The sequence below is a fragment of the Psammomys obesus genome, unplaced genomic scaffold (genome assembly GCF_907164565.1).
Source record: "Psammomys obesus unplaced genomic scaffold, mPsaObe1.curated_primary_1811, whole genome shotgun sequence".
NCBI lineage: Eukaryota > Metazoa > Chordata > Mammalia > Rodentia > Muridae > Psammomys > Psammomys obesus.
The window spans coordinates 1,979,790-1,990,259 of NW_026587382.1; the positions used below are offsets into that span (position 1 = coordinate 1,979,790).

The 10,470-nt window shown below is 48.4% G+C and overlaps 1 protein-coding gene and 1 long non-coding RNA gene across 3 annotated transcripts; both read left to right on the forward strand.

Moving 5' to 3' along the window:
- Positions 1 to 687: 687 nt before the first annotated feature.
- On the forward strand, positions 688 to 3,279 carry LOC129673924 (uncharacterized). Its single transcript, XR_008719746.1, has 3 exons — positions 688 to 922; positions 1,085 to 1,366; positions 2,122 to 3,279. It is a non-coding gene; the product is annotated as an uncharacterized LOC129673924 (long non-coding RNA).
- Positions 3,280 to 7,448: 4,169 nt separating this feature from the next.
- On the forward strand, positions 7,449 to 8,276 carry Bola1 (bolA family member 1). Of its 2 annotated transcripts, none has more exons than XM_055603802.1 (2): positions 7,449 to 7,517; positions 7,798 to 8,276. In XM_055603802.1, the coding sequence occupies exon 2, from the start codon at positions 7,801 to 7,803 to the stop codon at positions 8,212 to 8,214; it is 414 nt and encodes a 137-aa protein (XP_055459777.1). In that variant the 5' UTR covers positions 7,449 to 7,517; positions 7,798 to 7,800; the 3' UTR covers positions 8,215 to 8,276. The 2 variants fall into 2 exon arrangements, with proteins under 2 accessions (XP_055459777.1, XP_055459778.1); XM_055603803.1 differs by having other exon boundaries at positions 7,449 to 7,512.
- The last annotated feature ends 2,194 nt before the right edge of the window (positions 8,277 to 10,470 follow it).

Genomic DNA, 10,470 nt, shown 5'->3' on the forward strand with positions numbered 1-10,470 from the left:
ACTGGCCTGAGCAGCATTCTAAAACTCCATCTCCAAAGTGGTAAAGTCACAGCTCTGAAAGGCTAAGCTGAGAGGCTAGCCAAGAGCTCTGAAGGACTAAACAGAGGGGCTAGCCCAGAGCTCTGAAAGGCTAAGCTAAGGGGCTAGTCCAGATTAGTGAAGATGAAAAGACAACAGCACAGCAGCTGGCAAGTTTAGGGAAAGGGTCCTGGAACAGTATCTGTTCATTTTCATTCTGAGTGTTAGGTAAGAAAATGTCAAGCTGGCAGCCTTGTTGCATGCCTTTGATCCCCACACTCATGAGGCAGAGGCAGGCAGATCTCTGTGAGTATGAGGCCAACCTCGTCTACAAAGTGAGTTCCAGAACAGCCAGGGCTACACAGAGAAACCCTGTTCTGAAAAACCTAAAAAGAAAGAAAGAAGAAAGGATTTTAAAACTTTGTTTACCGTAAAGACACCTTAACTTCCCTGCATCCTACTTTATAATCTGTGATTCTATTTATCCCTTCTTAGAGACGTGAGGTCTAACCTCAGAAGACACCAAAGTCCCTTATAGGAACAATCTCACTTAGCGAAGCGCTCTAGAGCTCCGGTCCACCCATGAGTGTTGGTTCCCCCTCAGAAATCTATGTCAGAGCTCTTTAAAACGCCAGCTCACTTTCATGCTGGCTCATCCTGAAATTCCTTTTCTGTGGTCACATGAAGCTCGGCTGAGTCTGAAGGGGGCGCTCTGCAGAGAAGGCAAGCTGCTGCTGGAGGCCGCAGTGACCACGCCCTACTCTCCGGTCAAGGTCCTCACCTCTCAGCTGGAAAGCTGCGTTAGTTTTCCGGCTGTTCTCCCCAGCTTCCTTTCTTGCCTCTCCTGTAATCCATTTTCCACGCTGCAGACAGCGCTCTTTGCAAAATGGAAATCCGAAGCCAAGTACGTGCAATATATGATCTCTGACTGTGTTTCTAAGAATTCAGCAGCGGATGGGATGACGCTTCGTCTATTTGTACTGCTGTACCAAAACATCACTGGCTGGGTAACTTACAAAGAACAATTATTATTATTGCTTTTTATTTTATTTTTATTTGTTTACAGTTCTAGAGACAGAAGGCCAAGACCAAGTTGCTGACAGGCTTGGTGTCTGATGAAGGCCAGTTCACAGCTGACACTGTCCAGATGTCTTCACTTTGCAGAAGGGCTAGTGGCCTTGCTTTCCCAAGCCCATTTCTAAGGCACTAATGCATCCTGAGAGCAGCGTCTCGGCCTCATCGCTCCTAACTAAAGCCCCCACCTCTTGTGCTACTACAGTTAGGACCAGCGTCAACACGAATTTGGAGGACACAGTCAAAGCGCAGCAAACACTGATGAAAAGATTGGGTAAGCTGGATTGCCAGCTGGATGCTTAGATGGGCGGGTTGTGTGAGCCTTCATTGTGTCAGGGGTGAGAACGGCAGTGAAGAGCAACGTCCATGTCCTTCCAGGGTAGGTGAGCGTGTATATATATACACATACACATAGATACATAGCAGTTTCGGGTCAAAACGTTTTGTACCCAGAGGCTGGAGAGATGACTCAGTAGTTAAGAGCAACTGTTGCTCTTGCAAGCGGCCTGGGTTCAGTTCCCAGCACCCACACGGTAGCTCACAAGAGTCCGCAGCTCCAGTTTCAGGGGCTCCACCAACCTCTTCTAGCCTCCTCGGGCACCAGGCATGCGGGTGGCGCACTCACATACATTCAGGCAGACACTCAGACACATATACTTTTGGGTACAATTGACTGAAGTGATTCAGCAAACATAATTATTTTGTCATTATTATACACACATTTGACGAGATGCAAAGCAATTCTAGGAAAATGTTGCCAGGGAAGAGCAAGGTGTGGTGACTCGGACCTGTAATCCCAGCACTCGGGAGACAGAACCAGGTTGAACTCTGTGAGTTCAAGGCCAGCCTACTCTTCATACTGAGTTATACGCCAGTCGGGACTGTGCAGTGAGACTGTCTCAAAAAATAGGGGAGGGGGAGGAGGTGAGAGATAAAAGGTCAGTGAATTTAGGTAGATATACTGTCTGCTATTACGCCAATACTGCAATTTTTTTCTGAAAGATTTTTTTTTCTCTTTCTCTCTCCAAGACAGGGTTTCTCAACACATGCTGGAGAGGTTGTGGAGAAAGGGGAACCCTCCTCCATTGCTGAAGGGAATGTAAACTTGTACAACCACTCTGGAAATCAATCTGGCACTTTCTCAGACAATTAGGAATAGTGCTTCCTCAAGATCCAGCTATACCACTCCTAGGCATATATCCAAAAGAAGCTCAAGTACACAACAAGGACATTTGCTCAACCATGTTTGTAGCAGCTTTATTCGTAATAGCCAGAACCTGCAAACAACCCAGATGTCCCTCAATGGAGGAATGGATACAGAAATTGTGGTACTTTTACACAATGGAACACTACTCAGCAATTAAAAATGAGGAAATCATGAAACTTGCAGGCAAATAGTGGGACCTAGAAGTGATCATCCTGAGTGAGGTATCCCAAAAGCAGAAAGACACACATGGTATATACTCACTTACGTAGACCTATAAGATAGGATAAATATACTGAAATCTATTCACCTAAAGGAGATAAACAAGAAGGAGGACCCAGGGTAAGATGATCAATCCTCACTTAGAAAGACAAATGGGATGGACATTGGATGTAAGAGCAAACAAGTAACAGGACAGGAGCCTACCACAGAGGGCCTCTGAAAGACTCTACCTAGCGGTGTATCAAAGCAGATACTAAGACTCATAACCAAACCTCCGGTAGGATGCAAGGAACCAAAAAAAAAAAAAAAAAAAAAAAAAGGAGGGGCAGAGTTAATACGACCTGGAGAAAACAGGAGTTCCACAAGGACCAAATATATCTGGGCACAGGCGTCTTTTATGAGACTGTTTCTCCAAACAAGGACCATGTATGGATGCAACCTAGAGCCCCTGCTCAGATGTAGCCCATGGCAGCTCAGTGTCCAAGTGGGTACCCTAATAAGGGAACAGGGACTGTTTCTGATGTGAACTCGATGGCATGCTCTTTGACCTCCCCCTGTCCCCCAGGGAGAAGCAGCCTTGCTAGACCACAGAGAAGGACTTTGCAGCCAGTCCTGAAGACACCTGATAAACTAGTATCATATGTAAGGGGAAGAGGTTCTCCCTTATCAGTGGACTTGGAGAGGGGCAGGGAGGAGATGAGAGTGGGAGGGTGGGATTGGGAGGAAAAGAGGGAGTGGGGTACAGCAGGGATACAAAGTTAACAAACTGTAACTAATATTAAAAAAATAAAAATAATAAAAAAAAGACAAGATTTCTCTGCATAGCCATGGCTGTACTGGACTCACTTTGTACACAGGCTGGCCTTGAACTCACAGGGGTCCTCCTGCCTCTTGCCTCCCTGAGGGTTGGGATTACAGGTGTGCACCACCAAGCCTGGCTAAAGACAGTGTCATTTCCTGTTAACTATCTGGATTAGGACAATAAGTGTTGTGGTTGTATAGCAGAACATCTGTGTCCTCAAAACCTCCAGGCCAGACCACTTAGGGGCGAAGCATTGTGGTATGTAAAATTGATTTTCAGGTGGTTAACAAAACAAACGTATATATACATGTCTTAAGTGTGCAGAGAGTATGTGAAACGGTGAGTCTAAGCTGGGCATGGTGGCTCTGAGCATGGCGGCACCAGCCTGCCAACCCAGCACTAGGAAGAGAAGGAATGTTGTAGACTATTAATATTCACTATTGATATATCTTTTGGCTAAACAGCAGTTCATCCTAAACAGCTGTATAACCAAACTACCACACAGAGACTAGGATGTATATAGTTAACCTAGAGCACAATGCTGGGCAATAGTTACTCCATCCTAAACCTCCAAGCCCGCATAGTTTCCTACCATTCAGATTTCACCCATTATACTTGCTTTTAGTCATGTCTTAGGTCCGGTTCTTTTCTCCATGTGTTTCCAAGACCTCTCCTGCGGATTATCTGCTCTTCTCTTCCCTCCTTCCTCTTCCTCCCACTCCGGACCAGGATGTCCCACCCTATCCTTCCCATTGCTCCGCATTGTGGCTGGTTGTTTTAATTGACAAATGAGAACAAATGGTGGCACGTTTACACAGACTTGAGACAGGTGATGCTTAGAATAAGTTTCACAATGCAATGTCCAGATAGAAACCAGAGAGTGGGGAGGAGAAATCAGCATGTGAATGAACAAGGGTAAAATGTATACATCCCACAAGAACATTATGCCAACAAAGGAAGGAAAAATAGTGAGTTTGAAGCCAACCAGCCCGGGCCTACATTATCAGTACCAGGCCCCACACTCCAACCCAGACTACACAGAAACCACACACACACACACACACACACACACACACACACACACACATATAAGCAAAAAGGAAGTGTAGTGAAAAGTAGAAAGCATTGCTTCTTGAGTCTGGCATTTTGTTGGAAGCCAGCCTTCTCAGAGGCCCTGATGAAAGGACAAAGGGAATGAGGTTCTACGTCCTTGCCTGGGAGCAGACTGGGTAAGGTCTGATCTAGGCTGGAGCCAGGGCTTCAAAGGACGTACGGTTTTAGATCCTGGGGAAGTGGCTGCCCCATCCCCACCCTACCAAGGGCTGTGGTTTTCAGTCCTAAGGCAGATATGTCTGCAGTATCCTGTGTTCTTTTGCCAACGTTGTCTGATTTAGCTTTCTGCTGTCCTTGGCCATTTTCCTCTACGAATAGTATATACGATGTTGTACTTCTTAATAAACTGGCTTGGCAAAAGACATAGCTTGTGCGAGATCACCTGACCCCAGCTTTCTGTGTTCTTTATCTTCATCTTTTAGCCCTCCCAGGTAGGACCCTGTCACCGAAGCTGACCTTCTAGTCCAGCCTCTCTCTCTCTCTCTCTTTTTCTCTCTCTCCCTCACACACACACACATTTCTTTTATTTTTTTAAATTATGTGTCTGTGTGTGGGTATGTGCTTGTGAATGAAGGTGCTTGCAAAGGCCAGAAGCAGTGTGTCTGTGAGCTGCCTAATGTGGGCTGGGTACAGAACTCAGCTCCCCTGAGTGAGCAGAAAATGCTATCAACCACTGAGCCAAGCTCAGGATTGAAATTTTTCAAAATGGAAATTTGGGAAGAGTGTGTATATATATTCTTATACATCCTGTAGAATATATATTAAAGTTATAAATAAATATGTAAATTATATAAACAAATAAATTATGTATAACTTTAAATTACATAACATTTTGGAAAAGTTTCACCTTGTTTCATCTCTAACTAAAACCACTAGATTTCAACTGCTACCTAGGGACTGGAGAAAGTCACCTAAGAAAGCCATCCATAGTCTAGCAGGACCTGGCCCTGCCTTTTCTCTCCACTGCTGCCACTCACTCAACAGGCATAGCAGCAGGAAAGGCCCAGGCAAGGGAAAACTGGTTTCTTCTGGTCAAGAAGATGAAATTTCTGTCTGGGGTGGAACCCTAATGTACCAAGCTACTCAAAACATGCATTAATCAATCCAGTTAAGCCATTCAACCACCTGGCCAATGGATCACCCCTGGTGAGACAGGCTCACCCTTAATACGTCAGCTCAGCCAGGCAGCAATGGCTCATGCCTTTAATCTAAGCTCTGAAGGGCAAGCAGAGCTCTGTGTTTGAGGCCATCCTAGTCTACAGAGCAAGTTCCAGGACAGGATGACACAGAGAAACCCTGGGTCAGAGAGAGAGAGAAAAGAAAGAAAGAGAGAGAGAGAGAGAGAGAGAGAGAGAAAGAAAGAAAGAAAGAAAGAAAGAAAGAAAGAATCCAGGTTCACCTTAAACCTTCCTAGAAGACGTTGGTGAATGACACCTCTTTAGTGAGATGATACATATTCTTCCCATAATCCCCACCACACCAGGACAGTCCCCCCAAGCAGCCCTGGGGATCTGTTGGTGTTCAAACATGAACAATTCATGGTGTGGTTTAGGGGAAGGTTTTTATTGTAGATATTCGAGAAAGAACAGCCAGAGGCATCTGGAGGAGTCCAGAGCAGAGAGAAAAAGCAGAACATGGCCAGGAGACTGGACCTGGCTGTGAGAGAAGGAGGAGAGGTGGGGGGGGAGCATAGAGAGAGCAGAAAAGGAGAGACTATCTATATCTATATTTAATCCTTCTCTCAAACTCTCGCCTCCTCTCCCTCTTCTCATAGCCCAGTTCAGCCTGCTGGCCATGTTTAGTCTGCTGTTTTTACTTCCTGCTCTAGACTCTTCCAGATGCCTCTGGCTGTATTCTCCCTCAGAAGAACAATAAAAACCTTGGTAATTCCTTGAAGCGGCCATGATTTCATTTCAATCAGCTACCACGTCCTGACAAAATGATGTAAGAAAGTAGTCTTGGGCTGGAGAGATGGCTCAGAGGTTAAGAGCACTGGCTGCTCTTCCAGAGGTCCTGAGTTCAATTCCAGGCAACCACATGGTGGCTCCCAACCATCTGTAATGGAATCTGATTTCCTCTTCCAGCCTGCAGGCATAATAAATAAATCTTGAAAAGAAAAGAAAGCAGTCTTCTTGCTGTTTCTTCTAGACCGCCCTCTGTAAGGCGACAAGTTCCTTTGGTGTGCGGTCTCGTCGTTGCCTGGCACACAGCGTCGTAGTGTCGCTCCCACCATTTCTCCAGTGTTCTGTAGACCCTGTGAGCGGGGCCTGTCTTTATCCTCAAGCCACCAGCACTGGTCTAACATACAATAGTGTGTTCAGCATATAGAATGGGCTTCCATGTTCTTGTAACTGAGATCCAGGGGGTGGTGACTGTTAGTATGGAGACAGAAGGCAGAAAGAGACCAGAGTCTAACCTCAACAGGTGGAGGTTAGCCCACACGGAGAGAGGGACGGCCTATCTCTCTCAGGAATGAACTGATCTGCAAGAGGAAAAAAGCTGCGTGGGACCCTATGAGGAAGTTGATGCGGCTGTTCCGGGGCTTCGTGAGGGGCTTCATTTTCTTCTCCCTGGAATTATCTGCTTCAGGCAGGACAGGTTATCTTGGGAGATAGGCTGTCCCCGCAGACACGCCCCTCTGGCTGTGGCTCACCTATTGAGCAAGGTCCGTTATAATCTCATAGGAATCCTGATCTTACTATGGAGACACTCTACCAGCGACACAGGACGTAGGAGGCAGAGGCAGGAGGATCAAGAAAGAACAGGCATTCTAGAACAGTAGAGGCCAGCCTGGGCTACATGAGACGTCGTTTGCTTTTAATTAATTATTTTAAGGACTAAAACTATTTGAGTTACAAGATCAAGAAACAACAATCTCAAATTTGCAAGAAAACTTTTTTATTTCATTGCGTTGTTCTAACTCCCAACCTTGCAGGACTTCACAGGGCGAGAGGAGCAAGGACTACAATTCCCATGAACCCTCTGGTTATTACGTAGCGTCTGCCAGACCAGAAACGCATTTCCTAGCGGTTGCGTCGACCCTGTGCGCCCGGAGGTTCAGTTGTTAGTTCAAGCCGCGGTAAGGCAAGTACAAAGGTACCACCCTAGTGTCCGGAGGGGACGTTAGGGCTCTGACTCGGCCGAAAGGCCCACGTTGTACATAATCCATTTCCACAGCTCCCAGCCATGCCTCCCCGGTGCCCAGCTAGGACCGTTCAATCGCCCCTCGTCTCTCTGCTGCCGGCATAGCAGCCGCGTTAACGCGCACCGCGGAGCAGAAGGGTCCCTGGGTGTGCCTGTCTGGGGTGCGTGGGGAGGGTGTGCGGAGCCAGCGCTCATCCCCGTGTCCTTCATCTCTCCGCAGCGGATGCTGAGTGCGCGTCTGTCCCGGGGCATGGTCTCCATGGCCACGCGCGCGTGTTTGTCTCGGGACGGCGCGGGGTCGGCGGCTGGTGGGCCAGTGGAGGCCGCCATCCGTGCCAAGCTGGAGCAAGCCCTGAGCCCCGAGGTACTGGAGCTGCGCAACGAGAGCGGCGGCCACGCCGTCCCTGCGGGCAGCGAGACGCATTTCCGTGTGGCGGTGGTGAGCTCTCGATTCGAGGGGATGAGCCCCTTGCAACGGCACCGGTTGGTCCACCAGGCACTGTCGGAGGAACTGGCTGGGCCGGTACACGCGCTGGCCATCCAGGCGAAGACCCCCGCCCAGTGGAGGGAGAACCCACAGTTGGACATTAGCCCCCCCTGCCTAGGTGGGAGCAAGAAAACTCGAGGGACCTCCTAGTACCCAGACTGGGAGAACAACGACCCAGAAGGGTCTACTGAGAATAAACTACTACATCACTACTGCCTCCTACCTTGATTGTACCGGCCAGGACCCCTCCCCTTTCTAATAAACACCATGCAAAGGCAAAGAAGCGACTGGCAGGTGAAAGCTAAGCTAAGGGAAAGGGCAGCCTTTTGCAACTGCCCTTGCTCGGGTTAGACTAGAGAGAGGCGCCCTGCTCCTGCTAAATCCGAAAGGGCCAATAAAAGAGAAACGGCTGCATGAGGTCAAAGCCCTAATACCTGTTAAATTGGAGCCACAAGTTACTGTGTACGTGATGGGAGGGTGGTATGCGGCACCGCGGCACGTTTGTGTGTCAAGAGGACACGCCTGGGGGTCACGCCTCCCACTGTCACACAGCTCCGGGAATTCGACTCAGGTCGTCAGGTTTACGCGGCTGTTAGGCTCCTACAGGCGTTTTTGGCGAGAAGGAAATTACCTGTAGACTAGGGAAGGGATTCATGGGGGAGTGAACTATTGGGGTTTTGCAAGGATAGCAAAACTAACCCCGAAAGAAGGAAATTCCCGCGTTTGGAGCAGGAGAAGAACCAAAGCAAACACTGCCTCGTTTTTCGGGGGGGAAGCTCGGATAGTGCTGGAGAGCAGCTTTCCAGAGCCCTCTGTGTGGAGACTTAGAAGAGCGTTGTTGAACGCATGCTAGGCTGAGGCCAGACCTCAGTGCCAGAGCGCTGGACTAGCTTGTATGAGGCCCTGGTTCAATCCCAGCCATGCAGATAAGTATGTGTATGTACTCTTGTCCATTTCTGACTATAACCAGTTTCTAAAATTGGACCTCTTGGGCAGAGGGTTATTAAAGACTTCAGAGCCTTAATCCCAGCATTGGGAGCAGAGGCAGGCAGAACTCACTGAATTCAAGGCCACCCAGGGCTAAATAGTGAGACTGTCTCCAAAAAGAAAGAATAAAAAAAGTAAAACAGCTTGATGAAAGCGATGGACTTCAGTAAAGGGGAATCAAGGGCTAGCTGCAGGCAGTAGGAATTCCCAGAAGACATTGCTTAAAATTGGGGGCAGGGCACTTAGGAGCACTTTCTGCTCTTCAGAAGAGCCAGGTGCGGCCCCCAACACGCCCGTGGTGACTCACAGCCCGTGACCAACAGCCCGTGGTGACTGTAACTAGTTCCAGGGGATCTAATGGCCTCCTGTGGCCTTGATGGGTACCAGGCACACGTGCGTATATATACACACACGCAGGCAAAATGCTCGTGAACATATGTTTGTGTTGCTTTTTGCAAGAGTAACAAGGGCTCCTGGCCCCCAGAGCCACCTCTCCAGCTGCCATAAACAAATGTACCCCCCCCCCCATTTCACAAGTCAAGAATAATAGAGGAGGTTTGCTTATTTTAGCCCTAGGGAAGGAATTGTGTCGGCAACAATACTGTAGCTCCCCCAGACGGTCAGGATGAAAGATGCCAGGATGGAGATGCCAGGAAGCACACAGCAGATTTGGGTTTGAAGGGTTTGTTCCCTTTATTTTTCAGCAGTATTTTTTCATTTCACTTTTCACGTCAATGGAATCAGGTTTAGGGTTTCCCAGGGACAAGAAGGTGGATGTTTCTCCCCTGGGGATGTAAGGGAGAGGGCCACGTCCAGCCACGGATTGGTGAGAGAAGGGGCACACGCACACTGGGCACTGGAGGAGAAGGCAGTCCTTTGAGCACAAACACCAGAGTGAAAACAGTCACCACCCGGTTCAGTGTTACAAAATCGGGATTGGCCTCAGGGCTGAGGGCACCAGACGCAGCATGAGGAGGGGGAATCTGGATTTTTTTTTTTTTTTTGTGGTTATTTTAACTTCGTTTTAACTTTTTAACATTTTTACAAACAGCTAAAAACTACAACACATCACAGCTACAATGGGAGTGGGAAGAGAGTACCAAAGAAAGCAGCCACAGAGTAGGGTAGGACGGGGGCAGCTCTACCTACAGAGGCTGTTCCACGGAAGGGCAAGTTGGGGAGACTGAGGCTTCTGGTCCCTGCATTAGGTCCCCTCTGCCCAACCTCTTTGAGAAGAGTTGTGGGAAGGCCCCTGCTTCCTGTGCCCGACCCTGCCCCAGCTCCTTGTGCTTTCGAATCTGCTGGTTATTCCCCCATACTTTCCTCTGGCCCGCTGCCTGTGCGGACAGGTCAGGTGGGAGGATGTGGCTAGTGGGTAGAACCTCTCTAGAGGCAGGAGAGAGTGAGGCCTTGTCCTGT